Source organism: Canis lupus, chromosome X (genome assembly GCF_011100685.1).
Source record: "Canis lupus familiaris isolate Mischka breed German Shepherd chromosome X, alternate assembly UU_Cfam_GSD_1.0, whole genome shotgun sequence".
Lineage (NCBI taxonomy): Eukaryota > Metazoa > Chordata > Mammalia > Carnivora > Canidae > Canis > Canis lupus.
This window is the reverse complement of record NC_049260.1, coordinates 106935886-106959486: the sequence shown is the minus strand read 5'-3', so window position 1 is coordinate 106959486 and position 23601 is coordinate 106935886. Positions and strand designations below refer to the sequence as shown.

At 48.3% G+C, this 23601-nt stretch overlaps 2 protein-coding genes and 1 long non-coding RNA gene across 4 annotated transcripts; 1 reads left to right on the top strand and 2 right to left on the bottom strand.

Moving 5' to 3' along the window:
- Positions 1-1908: 1908 nt before the first annotated feature.
- LOC119868237 lies at positions 1909-5016 on the bottom strand. 2 transcript variants are annotated; one of them, XR_005386457.1, is made up of 3 exons: positions 4745-5016; positions 3857-3868; positions 1909-3093 (listed from the first exon to the last, which is right to left on the bottom strand). It is a non-coding gene; the product is annotated as an uncharacterized LOC119868237 (long non-coding RNA). The 2 variants fall into 2 exon arrangements; XR_005386456.1 differs by having other exon boundaries at positions 1909-3868.
- A 117-nt stretch (positions 5017-5133) lies between these two features.
- LOC119878085 (small integral membrane protein 10-like protein 2A) lies at positions 5134-5568 on the bottom strand. The gene has a single exon (XM_038588394.1). It carries the CDS (start codon positions 5368-5370, stop codon positions 5134-5136), a length of 237 nt encoding a protein of 78 aa, XP_038444322.1. The 5' UTR covers positions 5371-5568.
- A 5366-nt stretch (positions 5569-10934) lies between these two features.
- On the top strand, positions 10935-23342 carry CT55 (cancer/testis antigen 55). Its single transcript, XM_038586613.1, has 5 exons — positions 10935-11231; positions 13801-13982; positions 17165-17309; positions 22225-22337; positions 23080-23342. The coding sequence occupies exons 1-5, from the start codon at positions 11132-11134 to the stop codon at positions 23269-23271; spliced, it is 732 nt and encodes a 243-aa protein (XP_038442541.1). The 5' UTR covers positions 10935-11131; the 3' UTR covers positions 23272-23342.
- Positions 23343-23601: the final 259 nt, after the last annotated feature.

Here is a 23601-nt window from a genome sequence, read left to right as displayed (position 1 = left end):
TGCTCCAATACCACACTGTCTTTCTTACTATAGTTTATACTAAGTTTTGAACTAGGTATGGTGAATCCTCAACTTTTTCTTTTTCAAAATGTTTTAGTTATTTAAGGTAATATACATTTCCACCTACATTTTGGGTTCAGCTTGTCAGTTTCTACAGGAAACTCAGCTGAGATCTGGATAGAGCATCTGTTCAATCTACAGATAAATTTGGGGAAGATTGCCATCTTTGACAATATTCAGTCTCCAAACTATGAAATGTCTTTCTATATACCTTCATTCTTCATTTTATATATATACATATGAGAGAGAGAGAGAGAGAGAGAGAGAGAGAGAGACAGTGAGCTGGAGCAGGATTGTGGGGGAGATAATCTTCAAGCAGACTCACTTCTGAGCACAGAACCCACGCAGGGCTCATCCTAGGACCCTGAGATCATGATCCGAGCCAAAATCAAGAGCCTGCCGCTTAAACAACTGAGCCACCCAGGCACCCCTCTATCCAGAGCTTCTTTAAATTTTCCCAGCAATGTTTTCTTTTTTTAAAGATTTTAGTTATTTATTCATGACAGACACAGAGAGAGACAGAGACATAGGCAGAGGGAGAAGCAGGTTCCATGCAGGGAGCCCGTTGCAGGAGTTGATCCCATGACTCCAGTATCACACCCTGAGCAGAAGGCAGAAGCCCAACTGCTGAACCACCCAGGCATACCCCAACAATGTTTTCTCATTTTTAGTATGCAAGGTTGGTACATATTTTATCTGCTTTATCCCTAAGTGTTCTACTCTTTTTAGGCTATTGTGAATGAAATAAAATATTTTCTTTATTCCAATTTTTAAATTTCTGTTGCTAGTATTCTGAAATGTTCATCTCATGAGCCGAGCATTTGTCTGGGCCAAGCCCTGGGCACAGGGCCAGAAGACCCCACAAGGAGGGGGTTTTATTGTCATGTCCACTTTACAGCCAGGTCAGGGAGACATGACCAGGGGAAAGTGGGCACCCGACTGGTATTATCCAGACCCAGAGGCCCAGCAGCCATTCCCTGCTGGGTGTGCCCCCCCTCCAGCCTCTGGGGCACCTCCTTCCACAGGATGAGTGAAGGGCGGGTTCCGGGCACTGGCAGGGACTGAGGTCCATCTCTCCCGTGGTGGCAGATGTCAGGAGGGTCTCTCTCCTGTCAGGGTGCTTGGACCCCCAGAAATTCCCAGCAAGGGGAATATACCCAAGGCCCTTGCCCCAGGCTGTGCTCCTCCTTGTGACCATTGCCCTGCTTCCTCAGCCGCCTGCCCCCTGGGGACCAAGAGCCTTCCTTTTTCTACCTGGGCCACTGTGCTCCCCAGACCCCCTCCACCAGGCCTCTGCCTGCGTACCCACCCTCAGCTCTGCAGCCCGTGGAGCCCATGGCCAGGCCTCTCTGAGGAGTCACCAGGCTGGGGCTCTGAAGGGACAGGTGGGGCCTAAGCTGGGGGGAAGGGCAGCAGGCTCCCAGTCCCCATGCTTTACCTTTCCCAAATCTGGGCACCCACCGGACTAGCAGGGAGACAAGGGGTCCTCGCCACCTGCTGTGGCTTTTGGGGGCCCCAAAAAGATGTGCAGAGAGCCCACTTCACCCCACCTCCCCCAGCCCATCCTCAAGCCTCCAGGTGTTAAGTGCTTTCTGAAGCCCAGCTCGAAAATGGAGAAAAGACCGAGGTGCTTGGTCATTCAGATAAAGGTTGTGAGTAGGACAAATTCCCACTCCTCGGGCCAGGCCCCACTGCTGCCTTCTCCTCAAGGAGCAGTGGCCCAGGCCAGCCCATCTCCCCACACCTCCGGAGCAGGCCTCCACCCCTACCGCCACCCCCACCCCGCAGCCCTGCAGCGTGATATCACCGCTGGCCCCCTCCTCGAAGGCTACTGCGCCACACCAGAAGGATGGCCTCCACTTGTATTTCATTTTATTGAACTTAGGGAAGGTTTTCTTTTTAACTTAGAGTGACAGGATTTGACAGCAGAAACGAGCCCATTCCTCTGAGCAGAGGGCGCTGACCAGCAGTTAATCACACACGGGAAAGTGACAGTCATCATATTCAGCCCGTGGCTCTGATGCTGTAGAAGCTCTGCCGCCTGGAACACAGACTGCAAATAAATAAAGTGCATGGAGAGCCTGTCAGGCAGCCAGGGCCCAGTGCGGGAGAGGGAAGGGGTGGGGAAGAAGCGCGCTAAGTACTCAAGGCCAAACCGGTCAGGAAAGCAGTGGCAGGAACACGGGGCGAAAGACGTGCATCCCCTCCCCTGCCCCTCCCCTGACCCTTGAGGGCTGCGCAGGGACACCCTGTACCCTGGGGGAGGGGGTGGCACAGGATGGAGCTTTCTGCAGGGGAGGGGCCGCGGGCCAGGGGCCCTGAGGCTCTCCCCACCCCTCTCCCAGCCGGTAAGAGATGTCACAGGCCCCAGGCAGCTCCACCTGAGCCACAAAGCTGCAGCTGGGGAGCCGGTCGCTCGAGGGTGAGACGGGGGTCTTGAAAGGGGCACATCAGTGGATCAGCCCTAAGGAGGCCCCTCGTCCTCTCCTCTCAGACAGCCTCAGGTGGCTGTTGAAGGCTGTCCCCAGACATCTGTAGATGGAGTCAGCAGGCTGGCAGGCTCCCCGAACTGGACCTCGGTGGAAAGGGTTGGGGTATGGGAGGTTCCACCCGGATCAGGGACCCCAGGGCACTAGGCACAAGGAAGGAAGCCATCACACCCTGTGGGGAGCTGCAGGGGACACATGGTGGCTTCGTCTGGCCTCAGTCCCCGGGGTGAGGCAGGCAGAGCTCTTCAATCAGGATCAGGCTTCCAGCTTGGCAGCTGAGGAAAGCAGGAGGTGTGACACTGGGCCACTCTGTCCCTGGGGCTGACCAGATTGCTTTGGTTTTCAGGTCCAGGAATTCAGAGCGTGGGGACCAAGAGCAACCAGTGGCAGAGCAGCTGTGGGACAGGGGTCTTTCCTGGCTCCCCTTGGGGCCATGCCTGGCCATCCTGGTGCACCAGGTAGCAGTACACCTGGGTCCTCCGGGACCAATCCAAGCCCATCCAGAGAAGGTTCTCTGAGTGATCCTGGGCTTGGGGCCCTGAGCCTGGGGACAGAGAGACGGAGTCACACACGGGTCCCAGGCTCATCTTAGGTTTATCCCTTCACCCTCCTGATTCCGTCATGTCCCCAGGAGCCATGCCACCACCCACCCCCACCCTGCCACCCAAACTAAGAGGCTCCTGCCACTCAACTGCTGAGGAGCCCTTGGTCAAGCCTGGGGTGGGGTGCTGGGGAGGCCAGGCCGTGTGGGTAGACGTCAGCTCCGCAAGGGGTTCTAGGACTCTCCTGAGTCCACCTCAGCTCTCGCTGTCTCCCCTGTGACCTCCCATAGCACTCCAAGAAAAGCCAATCCCCCACATTCCCTACCCTGGACCTCTCTCTTTCCCCTTAGGTCCCTCAGAGGGGCCCTGAGTTCCCTCCCACATCCACCCTCTACCATGCCAGGTTTTCCCAAAGTCTGGGGGCAGATCAGATTCAGCCCCACCACTTCTTATCTGTATGACAAGGACAATCTCTCCCTGTCCCAGAACTAGTCTTTCCAATCATCAGGTGGGGAGAACAGAACTCCTTCAAAGTGTTGCTAGGAGATCTAGTGCTGAGATGACAGGGTCGAGTCCTTCCCCATGCAACAACTGGACCACTGGGTACCCCACCCCTCAGTGCCTCTGCCTGAAAGGTCCTTTCTCTCCTCCTGGCCCAGGCCTTTTGCCCAGCTGCTCCCCAGGCGGCTGTGGGGCCAGGGGCACCCCATGGGCAGGGATTGGAGTCTCTTGACAAGGCCAGAGAAGGGGTGGGTCACCACTTACAAACACTGGCTCCTGAAAGACAGAAAGAGATGGAGATTTCACAGTGGCCTCCCCACGAAGAGTGGTGACGGCTTCCCCAAGTGCTGTCTCCTCCCAAGCCCCTCCTCCACCTGCTTTTGCCACGCGAGCCTGAGAACTGCCTGCCGTCTGCTCAAGGAGATCCCCATTTCCCCGGATGCTCTGGGTGCACAGAGGCTGCTGGAGGCGGCACTCAGTAGCATCGGGAGGGCAGAGGTAGAGGCTGGAGGGAGGGTGGCTGTGATGGCGCAAGAGAGAGACTGTGGGGGCAGGGATAGGGCGGGGCGACCTTTCCACTCTAGGTCTCCAAATGTCCAAATGCCCAGCGCCAGAGGATGCCCCTGGGGGTAGGCGAGCAGCAGGCACAGCAGAATCAGGCCCAGAGCAGTCCCCTGGACACCAACACGGGGCAGATGCAATTCTGCCAAGCGCTGGGCGTGAGCTGCCCAGACCCCAGGGGCCTGAGGGATGGGAAGAGGCCTGACCAGGGCTTTGGCCAAGAACACAACCAGCTTTCCTGTCTGGTCCCCCAAGGGGGCAAAGGGTGGCAGCATCTTTTCCTTCTACAGTCTTCCCTGGGGCCTCCCCCAGCTCATTCCCCTCCATTCCCTGGGGTTCAGGTGGCAACGCCAGGCCTCTGGGCAAAGCGGGGCGGGGATGGGCTGACCTCCCAGATGCCCAGGCCGCCGCTGCCCCTCACCCTCGTCTGGGAATGAGGACCAGGGAGTTTGGGGTGCCTGCGGCCCCCTGCCTGGGCAGCTCCGGGGCTAGCTTCCCGGCGTCCCGTCCACAGTTCCCCCTGCCACCAAGATGTCATGGCAAGCGCCGCCGCCAGCCCATGGGTCCTCCATGGAGCCTCGGGCCTCCTACCTTGAAGACTGAGGCCAGTCAAGTCCCTGCTGCAGAATTTTTCCTTGCTGCTTCCCCGCCTCTGGCCAACGTGAGGCAACAGGTCGGCGGCACTTAAATCGTTTTTTTTTTTTTTTTCTTTCGAGCTCGACGGAAAGGGCCCGTTTGTGGAGTTTCTGTGCAATCGGTCACCGGCCATGCTGCGGGCGGGGGGGTCGCGGCCAGGGCCGGGCAGGGTGGCCCCGCGGCCGGGTGGCCGGCGTCCTCCTGCGGGGGTCTAGGGCCCCGGGGCCCGGGCCGCCCCGCCCCCTGCCCGCGCCGCGTCCCGGCGGCCGTCGTCCATGCCCGCGCCCCTGCCCGCGGCGGCCCGGCCCGCGGGACCCTCTGGCCGGGGCTGCGGCGGCGCGCGCTCACTCGATCCGCACCTGCAGGCGGACGTTGAGCATCACCGAGGCCACCACGTAGAAGTAAGGGAAGTTCATGCGCAGCCGCCAGGCCAGGTCGAAGAAGGTGATCAGAGTGCGCGTGAGCCCCTTGCAGAAGGCGCCATACGAGCCGCGGGCCGCCGCCGAGCGCGACAGCCGCACCGCCAGGCCCGACAGGGCCGCCGCGGCCGCCGCCGCCGACAGAGCCGCCGACGCCGCCATGGGCCCGGGCCGGCGCGGGCCCGCCGACCCAGGGGAGCCCGAGCTGCCGGGCAGGGGGACGCGAGGCTTGAAGCGCCCCGGCCCGCCTTCGGTCACCCGTTCCCTGGCCGGGCCGGGGATGCAGCCTCAGCTGCTGTCGCCTCCGCCTCCGCCACCGCCCCTCTCCAGCAGCCTATGGGGAGCTCCGCCCACGGAGAACTCCGCCCCTCGCCGGCTGCCAGGGCAGCCGCCGCCAGCGGAACCCCGCCCCTGGCTTGGCCACGCCCCCTCCCGGGCGCCACAGAGCGACGGCCCGCGGGACCGCCCCGCCAGCAAGCCCCGCCTTCTCCTGGGCTCCCAAGGGCAGAGCCCGAGGGCGGGAAGAGATTGGAAGGTGACGTTCCCCAGGGATCGCTTCTGGGGCGTGTCCTTGAGCGCGGCGGACGGCCAGAGGGTCTAGAAAGCTATACTGATGACGTGCCGAAAGCCCAATGGGCACTTGAAGGGATGAGCACTGGGTGTTATGCTCTATGTTGGCAAATCGAACTCCAATAAAAAAAATACAAATAAATAAATAAATAAATAAATAAATAAATAAATAAATAAATAAATAAATGGAAAGCCCACTGGGAAGGCTCCGCCTGTTTAATTTATCCCTTCTTCTGCACTGTTTACACAGAAAACCCAGCCAGGCAACCCATTGTACCATTAATTTGCATTTCTCTGCTAACTCAGCACTGTAGAGGTTCACCAAACCCACAGACGCATTTTTTTCTTTTTGGTATATTTGCTGGTTATGTGTATTTCTTTTTTTTAAGATTTTATTTATTTTTCTTTTTTTTTAAAGATTTTATTTGTTTATTCATGATAGTCACACAGAGAGACAGAGAGGCAGAGACACAGGCAGAGGGAGAAGCAGGCTCCATGCAGGGAGCCCGACGTGGGATTCGATCCCAGGTCTCCAGGATCACGCCCCAGGCCAAAGGCAGGCGCCCAACCGCTGTGCCACCCAGGGATCCCAAGATTTTATTTAATGTTCATGAGAGATACAGAGAGGCAGAGATGTAGACAGAGGGAGAAGCAGGCTCCCCACTTGAAGCCCTAGGTGGGACTTGATCCCAGGACCCTGGGACCACGCCCCAAGCCAAAGGCAGATACTCAACCACTGAGCCACCCAGGTGTCCTTATTTTTTTTAATTTTAAAAAGATTTTATTTGAAACAGAGAGAGAGCAAGCATAACTGGGTGGAGGGGCCGAGGAAGAAGCCTATTCCCCGCTGAGCAGGAAGCCCAACATGGGGCTCATTCCTGGGATCCTGGGATCACAATCTGAGCTGAAGGCACATGTTTAACCAACTGAGATACCCAGGCACCCCAAAAGATTGCCTTCTGAAGTTTCTGGGGGGATCAGAAGGGTCTGCTGGACTTGATCAAAATAGCTCAATAAATCCACTGGCAACTCTACCAGCCTGCCCACACACCATCTGATTATGTGTATTTCTTTATTAAATTTCCCCATTGTCCTTCCTTTAGCTGTGAGGGAGAAAAATTTCCCTCTATACTCTTAGAGCCTATTTGTACACATCTCTTAGGTCTATGAAATAAATCAACAATATGCAAATTAACTGCAGAAAAGGTATGCACATTTATTAATTTTTAATATTACCTGCACGGGGACATCACAGGAAAATAAATGTAAACACCCAGAGAGGCAGTGAGATTTGAGAGCTTATATACCATCTTAATAGAGGAAGGGGAACGAAGATGTAGGCAATTTAGGGAAGTCTAAATGATTTTTGGGAAACATGAGTGAGTTCTTAGTAGAATAAATGGAAGATGTGATAGTTTGTGACAGAGTTTGCATGTGGTGTGGACTTCTCATCCATTTACCTTTTGTCAGAATCAATTTCCCGGGGATCCCTGGGTGGCTCAGCTGTTTAGCGCCTGCCTTTGGCCCAGGGCACCATCCTGGAGTCCCAGGATCGAGTCCCACGTCGGGCTTCCGGCATGGAGCCTGCTTCTCCCTCCTTCTGTGTCTCTGCCTCTCTCTCTCTCTCTCTCTCTATGTCTATCATGAATAAATAAATAAATAATCTTTAAAAAATAAAAAAAAGAATCAATTTCCCTGGTTGATGAAATTTCTAAGGAGGGATTTTCACAATCGAGTTCCTCTTGGAGGATCTTTCTTTAGGCCCATAAGGGGATATTAATCTTAAAAATAAAATGGTCAGTTATTCACCAGCCAAAATGTTTATTTGGGAATCAGAGTGAATTACAACTAAAGACAAGCAAGCAAGAACATAATGATAAGCAAATCAGTAGAACAAAAGAGAGGAAGCCTCTTTTTTTAAAAAAAAGATCTTATTTATTTATTTGAGAGAGAGAGTGAGTGAGAGAGCACATCAGCAGAGGCAGAGGGAGGTGAGGGAGAAGAGGAAGAAGCAGACTCCACTACAAAGCAGGGAGCCCCAGGCAGGGTTGGATCCCAGAGCCCAGGAATCATGACCTGAGCAGAAGGCAGTTGCCCAACTGACTGAGCCACCCAGGTGCCCCAGAAAAGCTCTTTTATAAAGGAAAGGAGGAGGCTGGGGTAGCTATTAGAAAGGACAAGTCCATTAGAGTAAACTGGGAGTTCCAAGTATACTAACTTTTCATTGACTTGAGTTATGACTGTCTCTCATTGGCTGGGCTGTTGGGGGAGAGTGAAGGGAAAACAGCTTTTGTTTTTCCTGCCGGGGTAGTAGTAACAAAAGTAGTGTCTATCTGCATGATAAGTCTCTTCTTGTTGAAGTCTGCAATTTATAAGGAGTGGTAGGACCTAAGAGCCCCCCCTTCTGGTCTCCCAACTCCACTTTAAATGAGGTTTCCTTTTATTAATTTTTACAGGGATTTCAGCGAAAGCCTCTCCCTGCATTGGCTGTTTTTCAAGTGCTTTTTGAGCTCAAATAATATACCAAAGTAGTGTATTTTGGCGTGGCATGTCCTGAACTCCTTCAAACCACACAGTGATTTCTAAGCACCCCTCTTAACCCATTATTGGTCCTGGTTACTCTATGGGATCTTCTCAGGTTTTCATTAGCCCTCGTTCATGACAGTTCTTGCTGATGTGCTTCGAAGCACTTTTGTGGTTTCATCTAATCTTTATTCTAAGCCAAATCCAACTCAAGCTTGATCATTTTTTAAGACCATTTAATAAATTGTAGAAATGTTCATGCTTGATTATACACATAACTTTTATTTTTATTTATTTTTAATTTTTTAAAATGTTATTTATTTATTTGAGAGAGAGAAAGAGAATGAGCAGAGGAAGGATGACTCAGGGCTCAATCCCTGGAGCTACTTAATGGGATTGAGCCTCTAGCCATCATGAGATCATGACCTGAGCCAAAGGCAGATGCTTAATTGACTGAGCCACCCAGGCACCCCAGCTTATACACATAACCTTTAAAAAGCTATCTTCAAGAAGTAGATTCACAATCATCCTGCCCCAGTTTTAACAAGGAGAGCTGGTCTGAGTATTTAGATTCTCAAAATGCCTGTTCCCCACAAGACTTGAGCATCCCTGTAGCCTCTCTATAACTGTTTAAGGAACTCAACAAAGTCATATATACTGATCTGGCAATTCCTTCCTACTCAGTCAAGGAAAAAAAGGCAAACCTGAAGCATCAAAGAAACTGAAGGTGGTGGTAAGGAGGAAGACTAATCAGTGGTTCACTTCAGTACCCAAACACAAATTCTATGTGAATACATCCTTCAGAAATGATGAGGAAATAATTCAGAAATGAAGAAAAATTAAGAGAAATTTTCATCATTAGACATACCCTTACCTTACAACCCAGCAATTGCACTGCTGGGGATTTACAACAAAGATACAGATGCAGTGAAACGTTGGGACAGCTGCACCCTGATGTTTCTAGCAGCAATGTCCACAGTAGCCAAACTGTGGAAGGAGCCTCGGTGTCCATCGAAAGATGAATGGATAAAGAAGATGTGGTTTATGTATACAATGGAATATTACTCAGCCATTAGAAATGACAAATACCCACCATTTGCTTCGACGTGGATGGAACTGGAGGGTATTATGCTGAGTGAAATAAGTCATTTGGAAAAGGACAAACATTATATGGTCTCATGCATTTGGGGAATATAAAAATTAGTGAAAGGGAATAAAGGAAAGGAGAGAAAATGAGTGAAAATATCAGTGAGGGTGACAAACAGGAGAGACACCTAACTCTGGGAAATGAACAAGGGGTCGTGGAAGGGGAGGTGGGCGGGGGTGGGGTGGGGTGACTGGGTGATGGGCGCTGAGGGGGGCACTTGGGATGAGCACTGGGTGTTATGATATATGTTGGCTAATTGAACTCCAATTAAAAAAAGAAAAAAAAATACCTGCACCTTAAAAAAAAAATCCTGGGTCTCTAACATCATGCCCCAGGCAGAAGGCGGAGCTAAACCCATAAGCCACTGGGGCATCTTGATCAAAAGAGGGATATGTGAAAATTATTGAAGGCAACCGTATTTAATATGGAGCAGGGAGCTCTAAAAGGAGAGCTCTCACACACCACCACTCTTAAACAGCCTTTGCAGCCCCCAACAGGAAGGAAGATTTCCTCCTGGCTCAGCAACAGCCCAGCCAATGAGAAACTGCCACAACCCAGACAATGAGAGGCCATCACAACCTTGATTCTCACTCTCCTCCAATAACTTTCCTTGAAAACCACCCATGGCAACTTCCTGTCTGCTAGGACAAAAAGAAAGCTTTTCGTTGTACTCTGTATTTGCTTACAGTTCGCCATAGTTCACGTGTCCTGAATTGCAGTTGGTCTCCTATTTCCAAATAAACTCATTTTGCTATTAAAATATTTAATATTCTTTTTTTTCCATTTAATATTTTAAATGTGATGTCTGCGTGCTACCCAGAAGAAAAGAATAGGGACGCAATCCGAACTCTGCTTCGTGCCACATCTCCTCGCCCTCCTCATCTAATCATCCTCATTTCCAGATCGTACTTCAGTGTGGCTCTCGGCACCATAGTGAGTGCTTTGGCACCGTTGGCTCCCTTCCAAGAGCAAGACACAGGCTACATTTTGAGACCCTTGTAGACGTGCAAGTTAGGCCTTTTCCACAGGATCTGTGGTTTCATTTAACACTGAACAGAAAGCCGTTGCTTAGAGCTGACCACCAAGTCTCCCTGAGGAGTGAGTGTAGGGGTGAGGAGGTGGGGCTGGTGGTGGTTGTGTGGCCGTGGAGGGCACTCAGAGGCAAAGGAAGAGAAAATAATTCACTCCGTGAGGGGTAGAGGCTGCACGCCTGGGGGCATGCTTCCAACCTGGGGACAAGTTGCTGTGCCACCTTCAAACAGGCATCAGGCCCTCCCTTAGAAGCCCACAGAGACCACAGAGTAGAGCCCACCTCTACTCTAAGAGGTGCAAAACGAGGTCTCACTGGAAGTGATTTCTGGTGGGTCACCGCATTTCCGCCCTTGCCTTGGTGGGAGGAGCCCATGAAGTCCCGCCCATCAGCTCTCAGCCTCTGAGTGGCTGGCACTAAGCGCACTGGGTCCTCATTGGCTGGATGATGGGCTGGGGCATGTTAAGGCCCTTCGCGTGGTAGCCTGAGCCAAAGCTCATGAAGGCACCTGACTAGACGTCCCGCGGTGCGGAGGAACCAGCGTGTGGTCTGAGGGGCTGCTGGGGTCAGAGTGCGGCTGGGTGGCAGAGACGTGGACAGAAGCAGGCTTGGTGCTGTGTTTGGGGGCCGCAGGCTGCCCTAGCAACGGGACCATGCTTCGGCTGATTTCCAGGGCTCTTGCCGTCTTCCGGAGGAAGATAGACTCGTCAGAGGCAGAGAGGGAGCAGCATATGAGGCTCTTGGAATTGGAAGGTATTTAATTTGTCTTCTCCCTCCCACGGGCCAGCACCTAGTTCAGAACTTCCGGGGCTCAGAAGGGCGCCACATAGCCATGCCAGCGCCTCCTTGTGGGGAGAGGGGTCCCTGAGTCCCTGAGCATGCCCGGAACCATCCTGCCCAAAGTGACGGTGGTGTAAACAGGGAAGGCCCCTGGGGAACTATGCACCACCCTTGCATTACCTCCCGGCCCCATGCCTTTGAAACTTACATTGTGTGTATGGTATGTACAACAGATTCCTTTTCATATTTCCAGTAGTAGTGGATCTCTCTGATTTGAGGGTGCATTTGATCTCGTTTCCCAAACATGCGTATATTTGAATCCAAGTGGTCAAGTCGCTGGTAGGAGGCTGGGGGCCACGGGTTAACTTGCTCACCTTTGTATCCTGACACAGTCCAGGGTCTGGCACTGAGGGGGAGACTCAGGAGGCCCGGGACAGGCATCAGGGTGTCGGTGAGTCCCCATGAAAACTGAGAGGGTGTGCTGAGGTGGATGGTGGTCCTGTTCTGAAGTGTTCCTCTCATGAGCCGAGCATTTGTCTGGACTAAGCCCTGGGCTCAAGGCTGGAAGACCCCCACAGGGAGCGGGGAGTATTGTCACGTTCACTTTACAGCCGGGTCAGGGAGACACAACCAGGGGAGAGCCGGCACCCGGCTGGTGTTACCCAGACCCGGAGGCCAAGCAGCCATTCCCTGCTGGGTGTGCCCCGGTCCCGCCTCTGGGGGGCCTCCTTCCCCAGAATGAGTGCAGGGCGGGCTCTGGGCCCGATTCTGGAAAGGGTCATCTCTGGTGGATGCAGTCCTCCCAGCAGGGCCCCAGCCTTCCTGGTGCCTGACTGGGCCTGCAGCTCCTCTGCCGGAGGAGTGTGAGCCCTGCAGAGTTGGCGGATTCTCGGCCCAGTGGGCCAAGGAGGGCTGCTGCCGAGCTTGAGCGGGAAGCGCTGCCGCTGCATCCCTTAGCCGGTAGCCATATTTTTGCCAATGGGACGATGCAGAAGAGTTTCTGATTTATTTTCATGAGCCTAGGTGGCAGTTGTCACCCTTGTACCTTCCATTTCCATATGTTTTGTGATTTCACTTGACAAATTTGACCCATTTTTAAAATAGTTTAGAAGAGGCTCCTATGGGGCTCTGTTGGGTTAAGCGTCTGCCTTTGGTTCGGGTCTTGGGTCCAGGGATTGAGCACCACCTCGGGCTCCCTACTGGAGGGGGGAGTCTGCTTCTCCCTCTCCCTCTGCTCCACCCACCCCCTCTCTTGGGTGCTCTCTCTCAAATAAATAAAATCTTTATTTTTTAATTTTCTAAGCCCTCCTCAAATAAAATCCTTTAAAAAAAAGTTTTCAGGGGATGCCTGGGTGGCTCAGTGGTTGAGCATCTGCCTTTGGCCCAGGGCGTGATCCTGGAGACCCGGGATCAAGTCCCACATCGGGCTCCCTGCGTGGAGCCTGCTTCTCCCTCTGCCTGTGTCTCTGCCTCTCTGTGTGTCTCTCATGAATAAATAAATAAAATCTTTAAAAAAAAAGTTTTCAGGATCTTCTTGGCTTCTGAAATCAAATTGTAAGCAATGTTTCTCCCAGCCTCACTTTGGCATGGCACCTAAGGCGTTGTGGTTCATAGTGGGCCCTGTGGGCTTATTCTCTAGGTTCAGATATCAAATTATGGCTTATTAGCTGTGTTTGTTCATGAAATAAATAAATAAGTAAACCTGAGTGTTTTGGATCCACATTTGGGCTAGATTTAAACCCCCAGATCTCTTTGTGTGCTTTGTTCGGTGAGATGTTTCAATAATCTCCAGGTGCTGCTGCTGCCGCTTTTGTTGATGATAAAATTCTATAACAATAATGGCTGTTTAAAGACTCTCTAGATGCAGAAACCATGACAACTAATGTGTAAGCTCTAACCTGTGGGAGGCATTCAATTTTAAGCAGTTGACATGTATGTGTCAGTTAATAACTGTAACAACCCTTTCTCCCCTGCTTTATTGAGACATAATTTGCATATAAGGTATGCATGACAACTTGTTACCTATATATTGTGAAATGATTGCACAATAAGATTCATTAACACATCCACACCTTATATAGTTACCCTGTGTGTGTGTGTGTGTGTGTGTGTGTGTGTGGAGAGCTTATAAGATCTACTCTCCTAGGCAGACATTAGTAATGCCCTGGTTTTCCAGATGGAAACAGATTCAGGGAGGTTAAGAAATGTGCCCAGGGTTACAGAGATGGTAAAGGGAGGAGCTGTGTTCACAGCTAGGCAGTCTGGTTCCAGACTCAGCACCTACTACAAGTCCCACTACCAAGGGCACTTGGCCACTGGGCCTCGCAGAGAAATGGTGGGATCAGCCTTTCAGCATGAGCACTCTGCTTCCCAAACAATCCCTATGCTCCTCAGTCATTATCATCTGTGTCTCAGAGCAAGCCCAATTTGTTTCTAGACTTAGATCATCGTCTCCCATATCTTCCCACGGTAGGGCTTATTTCTTGTGTGTAATTTGCTTTGGAGGTGAGTTAATGAAACATTTTTTTGACCTATCTTTTAGGTGACACCAGGTTAAAAACTGTACAAGGAGTAGTGACACAGTTCTGTAGTGATTATGGCCTGATTGATGAGTTGATCTACTTCACCAGTGATGTTATAACTGGCAACGTGTTCCTGAAAGTTGGACAAGAAGTCACCGCCATTGTGGAAGAAGATAAAGCATATGGATTGAAAGCGATCAAAGTAAGATTACTATGAGTTTGAGGATCGGCTCTATTTCCCCGGGGGGGCTTTCAGCCTTGCTCCTGATTTGTTCAGCCTCTCTGACGTGACCTGGTATGGTGGATTTGAAGTCCAATCCACTGCATTGTGTGAGACACTTGTTCTTTTTTTTTTTAAAGATTTTATTTATTTATTTATGAGAGACACAGAGAGAGAGGCAGAACATAGGCAGAAGGAAAAGCAGGCTCCATGCAGGGAGCTCAATGAAGGACTTGATCCCGGACCTGGGAATCAAGCCCTGAGCCAAAGGCAGATGCTCAACCGCTGAGCCACCCAGGCATCCCGGAACACTTGTTCTTATCTTTGTAGTGGTTTCTGTTTATAAAAGTCTAAATTATATATCTATTCTTCAGCATTTAAAACTATGGTAAACATTAATAATTATTAGAGTCTATATTATTCTGCAATGTCCTTTTTTCTTTTTTTAAAAAAAGATTTTATTTATTTATTCATGAGAGACACAGAGAGAGGCAGATTCATAGGCAGAGGGAGAAGCAGGCTCCCCATGAGGAGCCCCATGTGGGACTTGATCCTGGACCTGGGATCAGGCGCTGAGCTGAAGGCAGACATTCAACCACTGAGCCACAAGGGGGTCCCTGCAATGTCCTTTTCTCAACCAAGTAAAGGATTTTTTATTTTGTTGTAATGTAATTGCTGGGTGAACAGAAATGCATTTTAACCACTTTTTTAAAGTTTTTTTTTTAAGATTTTATTTATTTATTCATGAGAGACACTGAGAGAAAGAGGCAGAGACAGAGGCAGAGGGAGAAGCAGCCTCCATGCAGGGAGCCTGATGTGGGACTTGATCCTGGGACCGACGGATCACGCCCTGAGCCAAAGGCAGACTCAACCGCTGAGCCACCCAGGCATCCTTAACCACCTTTTATTTTTTTAAGAGACATTTATTCATGAGAGACAGAGAGGCACAGAAACAGGCAGAAGGAGAAGCAGGCTCCATGCAAGGAGCCCGATGTGAGACTCGATCCCGGGTCTCCAAGGTCAGGCCCTGGGCCGAAGGCGGCACTAAACCACTGAGCCACTGGGGCTGCCCCTTAACCACTTTTTAAATGCAGCTTTGGGCACCTGGGTGGCTCAGTGGTTGAGTATTTGCTTTGGCTCAGATTGTGATCTCAGGAACCTGGGATGAGTCGAGAAACAGGTTCCCCACAGGGAGCCTGCTTCTACCTCTGCCTATGTCTCTGCCTCTCTGTGTGTGTGTCTCTCATGAATAAATAAATACAAACTTTAAAAAAATAAATAAAAGCAGCTTTATTGAGATACAATGGATGTACCATAAGATTCTCCATTTTTTTAAGTAGGCTCCATTCCCAGCTAGAGCCCAACACAGAGCTTTAACTCACAACCTTGAGATCAAGCCCTGAGCCGAGACCAAGAGTTGGATGCTTAACCGACTGAGTGCCCCAAAAGCCCCAAGATTCTCCACATTTAAAGCCATAGTTTGATGACATTTTTAGTAAATTTCACATAGTCATGCAACCATCACCTCAGTGTATTTACCATTTCAATAGATACTGTCCAATTATGCTTCAGCTGTATTGTACCAGTTGGCACTGTCAACAGCAGGCTCTGGAAACTACCTGTTTGCCAATATTAAGAAGAATGGAAAGATTCCAATCTTTGAAATCTTTGCCAATCTTAAAAAAAGGCAGTCTCATAATTTTATTTTGCATTTCTTTAAGTGTTGGGGAGAGTACAGCAATGTTTCTCTTCTTACAGCTATTTGTACAGTAGGAACATTAGAGCTGTTTGTATGTTACGGAAATGAGAGGTTTGTTAGGAAATTTCTCATATGAACATTTTGCGAATGTTTCCTCCCAAGCTGTCTTTCACTTTGTGCCATTTAATTTCTGTATACCAGAATGCATCCATCTTGTCTAGGTGAGATGACTTGCCATTTTCTGAGATACAGAAGATGGGGGGGAGTACAGTTTTTTCAGGGAAGTTCAGGATACATTAAATTTTGTCTATGTTAAGCTAAGATTGAGATACCAATGGGACACCATGTCTGTAACTTGGTGTATTCAGTTCAGCAACAGGAAACAAGAAGAGAGTGTTAACAGAGGAGGTTGAGATGGAGCCTCTCCAGGAAAGAGTGGTCACACAGAAGCCAGGCAAAGTTTTACAACTGGATCAGATGCTAAGAGGTTGAGTGATAGGAGCAGAGAAAATTGACTGTGGGATTTGGCAACCTGGAGGATGCTGGTGATTTTAAGAGCTTTAGAGCTTTAAGAGCTTTAGAGGCATTTGGGATACAAGGCCTGATTGGAGAGCAGTGAGGAGCAAATGGGAGATAGGGAAATGAGTATAGATTATTTTATTTTTTTATTTATTTGAGAGCGAAAGAGTAAGAGCAGGGGGAAGAGCAGAGGGAGAAGCAGGCACCCTAATGAGCATGTAGCCCGATGTGGGACTCTGTCCCAGGACCCCGGGATCATGACCTGAGCCAAAGACAGACAACTAACTGAGTCACCCAGGCGCCTTAGATGATTCCTTAAATATGTTTTACTGGTGGGGCACCTAGGTGGCTCAGAGACCATCTGGATTTTTTTTAATCTTTTAAAAAATTTTTTAAAAAACTAAAAAAAAATAAAGATTTTATTTATTTATTCATGAGAGACCCAGAGAGAGAGAGAGGCAGAGACATAGGCAGAGGGAGAAGCAGGCTCCACGCAGGGAACCCGATGCAGGACTTCATCCTGGGACCCTGGGATCATGCCCTTACCCAAAGGCAGATGCTCAACTGCTGAGGCACCCAGGTGTCCCATAAATAAAATCTTTTAAAAAATAAACTATGGACTTGAGGTCAATATACTGTACCAATATTGGTTCAACCAATCAAACAAATGCAAGGTGCTAATAATAGGGCAAACTAAGGACAGAGAAGTGGAACGTGTGGGAAATTTCGGCTCAAGGTTCCTAAACTGCTCTAAAACATAAATAAAATATATAAGGCTCAGTCATTATTTTATCATCGTCTCACGTCTACAATGTGGTCAGGTGAAATGTATTCACCAATGTTTGTTGTAGTTGTTTAAGCCATTTCTTGAACGACAATGTTTTAAGCATGTTTCTGCTTTTTAAACCTGTGTTATGTTTGCTATAATGGTTTCGTTATCTCACAGGTGGATGCTCTCTGTGATAGTTGCCATGGCAATGGACCTGCAGACTCCTATGCTAGAATCTCATTTGGCTCTATTACCTCTCTAATGGAAGGTGCTAACTACGTTGATCACACAACTTACTTCTCTCTAGATGTCATTTGTAAAGGTATAGTTTACTTTTTAAAAGATTTTATTTATTTATTTATTTATTTATTTATTTATTTATTTATTTAAAGATTTTATTTATTTATTCATGAGAGACACACAGAGAGAGAGAGAGGCAGAGACACAGGCAGAAGGAGAAGCAGGATCCATGCAGGGAGCCTGACATGGGACTTGATTCTGGGTCTCCAGGATCATGCCCTGGGCTAAAGGTAACGCTAAAGTGCTGAGCCACCAGAGGTGCCCAGTTTACTTTTTTTAATTTAAAGCTAGATTTTGCCTGTTTTTTAAATTTTATAGATTGGCTTTGCTGATGGTTACAGGCATCATTTCTAGGGTCGAATTTGGAACATGCTATTTAGCAAGAGGATTTTCGGATTAGAACTACTTCTCTAAGTGTCCTTGTCTCCAATAAGAGGCTCTTTGATACTTGAGGTGGACCTTTGCAGTTGAAAATAATGCACCGCAGTACATCATGTTCTTAAACACTCATGCTATCTTTTGTTGACGTTTTATTTATTGGATGCAACTGCTAGTATTTGTGTAATTTTTCTATTTGTACAGGCACTGAATTTCTAATCTAACAGAAAAACATTATGGGTATACAGGGATATTCTTTTTTATTTTAATTTTTCAAAGACTTATTTTTTTTATTTTTATTTATTTATGATAGTCACAGAGAGAGAGAGAGAGAGGCGCAGAGACACAAGCAGAGGGAGAAGCAGGCTCCATGCACCGGGAGCCCGATGTGGGACTCGATCCCGAGTCTCCAGGATCGTGCCCTGGGCCAAAGGCAGGCGCCAAACCGCTGCGCCACCCAGGGATCCCTCAAAGACTTATTAATTTGAGAGAGAGAGAGAGCAAGTCTTGAAGAATGGGAGACAGAGAGAGAGTCCTGAAGCAGACTCCCCACTTAGTGCAGAGGCCCATGGGAGGCTCTTACTCAGGACCCTGAGTTCATAACATGAGCAGAAACCAAGAGTTGGATGCCCAACCAACAGATCCACCCAGGCGCCACACAGATATACTCTTTAAAAAAATATATCTCAAAGGGCGCCTGGCGGCTCAGTGGTTGAGCATCTACCTTGGGCTCAGGTCTTGATCCCGGGGTCCTGGGATGGTGTCCTGCATCAGGCTCTCCACGGGGAGCTTGCTTCTCCCTCGGCCTGTGTCTCTCATGAATAAACGAATAAAATCTTTTAAAAACTAATGAAAATAGGGATCCCTGGGTAGCGCAGCAGTTTGGCGCCTGCCTTTGGCCCAGGGCACAATCCTGGAGACCCGAGATCGAATCCCACGTCGGACTCCCAGTGCGTGGAACCTGCTTCTCCCTCTGCCTGTGTCTCTGCCTCTCTCTCTCTCTGTGTGTGTGACTATCATAAATAAATAAATAAATATTTTAAAAAGTTTTAAAAAAATAATGAAAATAATATTTCAAATGCCTTGGAGAGATAGCCTTGTACCTTTCTGTTGGTTTGCAAACTGCCCCCACTACATAGAACCGAGGAGAGACAAAAAAATGAGGCAGGCCACTCTTGATTGGTAAGTGGCCAGTGTAGTAATCAAGGAGACTTACACATGGGTCTTGTCTGGGGGGACCTGAAATGAATTGATCTCCACACCCACCTGCCAGAATCTTAAAAGTTTACATAGATGCCTTAATTGGGCTCAGTCACGTACACTGTCCAGATGGTCTCAGCCACACCTTACTCTCTAAAGCCTTAGGCCTCCAACTGTTGGAGTGATGGGTGGAACACACATTCCCAGGACAGGGGTGGGGTGAGGAGCCTCAAGCTGGACCCCAGGGTCCAGCTCATAGGTCCACTGGTAATCACACCCTCTTGATGGCCTCCTCCAGCACTTTCTGTGTGTGTGTGTGTGTGTGTGTGTGTGTGTACACTGTTGTTGAATTCTATTTGTAATTATCAGGTCTAACATTTAGTTGTTTTATGCCTAAAGCAATATGTTGTTATTTTGTTTATGCTATTTGAGTTTAGCTCAGTTCACAATAGAGTGCTAGGTATTGGCAAGACAAGATAAATAAGACTTTATTTATTTATTTATTTATATTTAAAGATTTTATTTATTTATTCATGATAGTCACACAGAGAGAGAGAGAGGCAGAGACATAGGTAGAGGGAGAAGCAGGCTCCATTCAGGGAGCCCGATGTGGGATTCAATCCCGGGTCTCCAGGATTGCACCCTGGGCCAAAGGCAGGCGCCAAACCGCTGCGCCACCCAGGGATCCCTAAATAAGACTTTATTAAACCCTCCCTGTAAAGAGCTCATCGTCTAATTGGGAAAGACAGACATGTGGAGACATTAAAAGAATATAGTGAAAACAACTCTACTGAGCAGACAAGTTAGAATGACTATCTGCTATGGGGAGACTTGGGAAGGCTGCCTGTGTGAGATGCTTTCCCAGCTGGACAACTTCTGCTGGGCTGGCTTTGGAAAGATGACTAGAAGTAAAAATTCTGTACTTGTTTATGCCCTATCAGCTGCTATGTAGCTTGAATATAAAAAGGGGGAACTTAGTTCAGCCACACCAGGCAGCTTTCCATTTAATTTTTCTGGGATTTAAAAGCCAGGACTTGACCTTATTTGATAACCATGGAAGTCCCCAAGGATGATTATCTGGTGGCATCTGGGATTTTAAGACATGTTTAGTTAGAAATACCCAATTCTAGGAGAAAAAGCCCCTGTGATTGCTAAGCTCCAAAGTCAATTTCCTGGTCCCTATAACCATGCCAGTGGGAAGTCACCACCAATAGTAGCCCTTGCTAGAATTCTTCTCAAGATGGGAAACACTTGAGCATGTTTGTAATGCCAAAGGGAGTGATGGAAAAAACAAAAACAAAAACAAAAACAAAGGGAGTGATGGAAGGTGTAAGGGAGAGCCAGAAGGATGGATGGAACCAGGGTCCTGAGGCATAAAGAGGCCGGGACCCAAAGCACAGGTGAAGGGATTTACTGCTGCAAAATAAATTGAGTGATTCAAAGAGAGTGGATTAAAAATACTTGACCCCAGGATGCCTGGGTGGCGGATGAGTGGCTGCCTTCTGCTCAGGGCGTGATCCCGGAGTTCCAGGATCAAGTTCCACATTGGGCTCCCTGCGAGGAGCCTGCTTCTCCCTCTGCCTGTGTCTCTGCCTCTCTCTAGTGAATAAATAAAATCTTAAAAAAATTTTTTAAAATAAAAATACTTGAACCCTAATCAGTCATACTTAGCATTGTCAAAATAGCTGCTGTTAATCTATTATGACACCTAATGAAAATGGCAAAAGACAATTCCAATTTAAAACATAATGACAGGGGATCCCTGGGTGGCGCAGCGGTTTGGCGCCTGGCTTTGGCCCAGGGCGCGGTCCTGGATATCCGGGATCGAATCCCACGTCGGGCTCCCGGTGCATGGAGCCTGCTTCTCCCTCTGCCTGTGTCTCTGCCTCTTTCTCTCTCACTGTGTGCCTATCATAAATAAATAAAAATTAAAAAAAAACCACTAATAAAACATAATGACAACATTGAGCATAACACCCAGTGCTCATCCCGCCAAGTGCCCCACTCAGTGACCATCACCCAAAATGTTGGCAAATTGAACTCCAATAAAAAAATTTTTTTGGGATCCCTGGGTGGCGCAGCGGTTTGGCGCCTGCCTTTGGCCCAGGGCACGATCCTGGAGACCCGGGATCGAATCCCACATCAGGCTCCCGGTGCATGGAGCCTGCTTCTCCCTCTGCCTATGTCTCTGCCTCTCTCTCTCTCTCTCTGTGACTATCATAAATAATTAAAAATTTAAAAAAATTTTTTAAATAAAAAATAATAAAACATAATGAGAGGTAGTTTAAGCATTTTACTGTTGATTTCAGCTCAGGTCGTGATCTCAGGGTCATGAGATTAAGCCCTTGTCAGGCTAAGCGCTCAGGGAGGAGTCTTCTTGAGATTCTTTCTCTCTCTCTCTGCCCCCCCACTCTCACACGACCCTCTTCTCTCTCCTCCCTCCCTTGCTCTCTCTCTCTCTCAAATAAATAAATAAATCTTTTTTAAAAAAGCCAAAAACATAATGGGAATTGGGGCACCTGAATGGCTCAGTTTGTTAAGCGTTCCACTCATGATTTCAGCTCAGGTCATGGGTCCTGAGATTAAGCCCCACCACCGGCTCCACCTTCCTTGGAGAATCTGCTTGAGATTCTCTTCCTCTGCCCCTCCCCCAGTCTCTCTCTGTCTCTCAAATAAATAAATATATTTAAAAAAATAATGACCTGTGATGCCCAGCTGATACTTCTCCCCAACAGCCTTTGTTAAACCAGTGGGAATCAAAGCCTAGAGGATTACAAACATCCTTTCTGGCAGGAAGACTTACAGGTTACCTGTTTTTAAAAGGTTCAAAGGTACTTTTGATGTAATAGACATTATTTTAGGGTATTAGAACATCAAAGTCACTGTGAAACTGAACATTACCAAGACTAAGACATAATTCTTTTTTTAATATTTTTTTAATTGGAGTTCGATTTGCCAACATATAGTATAATACCCAGTGCTCATCCCATAAGTTTCCCCTCAGTGCCCATCTCTCAGTCACCCCATCCCCCCCGTCCACCTCCACTTCCACTACCCCTTGTTCATTTCCCAGAGTTAGGAGCTAAGACCTAATTCCAACTGGATTTCTCTCTGTGGCTGTTTTAGTGTTTGTTGTTGTTTTTAATTTAAATTTAATTAACATAGAGTGCATTATTAGTTTGAGGGGTAGAATTTAAGGATTCATCAGTGGCATAGAACACCCAGTGCTCATTCTCTCACATGGCCTCCTTCATGCCCATCCTCCAGTGACTCCATCCCCTCAACCCCCTCCCCTCCAGCCACCTTCAGCTTGTTCCCTAGAGTAAGTTAAGTCTCTTACAGTTTGTCTGCTGTTTTAGGTTTTGAGCCTTACCAGGGGGACCGAGTAGAAGTTGAGTTTTGCACCCCATTGGATGCGCTGAGCCGAAAGGCCCTCTCGGTGAAGCCTCTGAGACATAAGCATGTGCATGAGGTAGCTCCTTTGTGGGTAGCTCTTGTTACTCGGTTCTACTTTTCCCTCTAGTGATCCTTGCTGATTCTCGGGATTTCATGGGGTGTATTGGCAAAACCATTCTTGGCCAAAGAGTCTATTTCCTTACTAAACAAGACAAGCTCCACAGTGGGCATAACCCCAGAATAATATACAATATGCATATATTTAAGGTCAAAATTAGGTAGTTTACTTGAGAGGTATTTAAATGCCCTGAATAGAAAGCAAATTGTGTTGAGAGAATTGTGGGGGAGGAAGGAATGGCCTAGTGGGGAGAACGAGAGCATGCAGTGAATGCTGGGTGTGACTTGGGTCCTATGGACTAGAAATGAGTGCAAGAGTCAGTCTGCACAAAGGCACAGAGGGTGCTTGGGATGGGACCCAGGAAGTGGGGAGATGGCCTTCTCTTGGCCACCACCATTCTTTTCTCATTCTACCGCTTTTCCCTTCCTCAACCATCACTAGAGAGGTTAATGGACATCATGTAGTGTATTTAGAATAGAGTTTCTAATCTAGAGCAGGACCAGCTCTGTAGGGGTTCTGACTTAGCTGTTGTGAGGAAGGGGCCACCATGGGTAGTTTCACAGGGTGCTCCTGGGATTTCTGACATGGCAGCTAGGTTGGGAAAGGAGTGACCTTCAGACTAAGCCAGAGCAAGGTGGTACAGGCTTTAGGACAGCAGACGATGCTTTTACATAAACATTTCTATTACCTGTAATTACAGGTCTGCATTACCAGCCTTCATGGAAGAAATGGGGTGATAGATGATAGCATCTTTTTCACCTTGGAATCTCTGAAGCTACCTGATGGATACACACCTCAAATATCTGACATTGTTAATGCTGTTGTGGTGGAGAGCATTCAGTCCTGCTACATTTGGAGAGCCATTTCTATGTCTCTAGTGAAAAGGCAGTAATAAGAAAACAGCAGTTTTATTCCTTGTGCAGCTTCTCTTCTCTCATCAGTAAAGGGCCTGCTTTAAATGTGTTCTGTGAAAAATAGCTTGTAAACCTCAACAATTAATTCAAGCACAACGTTTTGAGTTTCATGTGGGTTTGCTAAATGGGAGGGTACCTTTCTGGAGAGAGGCTAGCATTTTTCCTTGTTGATTAAAGACATTTTCATTTTAATCTTTTTAATAATCTTAGGTTTGTGATTTTCTTTTTTTATTGGATCTGTTTTTTAAAGATTTTATTTACGTATTTGTTTTAAAAGATTTTATTTATTTCTTCATGAGAGAGACAAA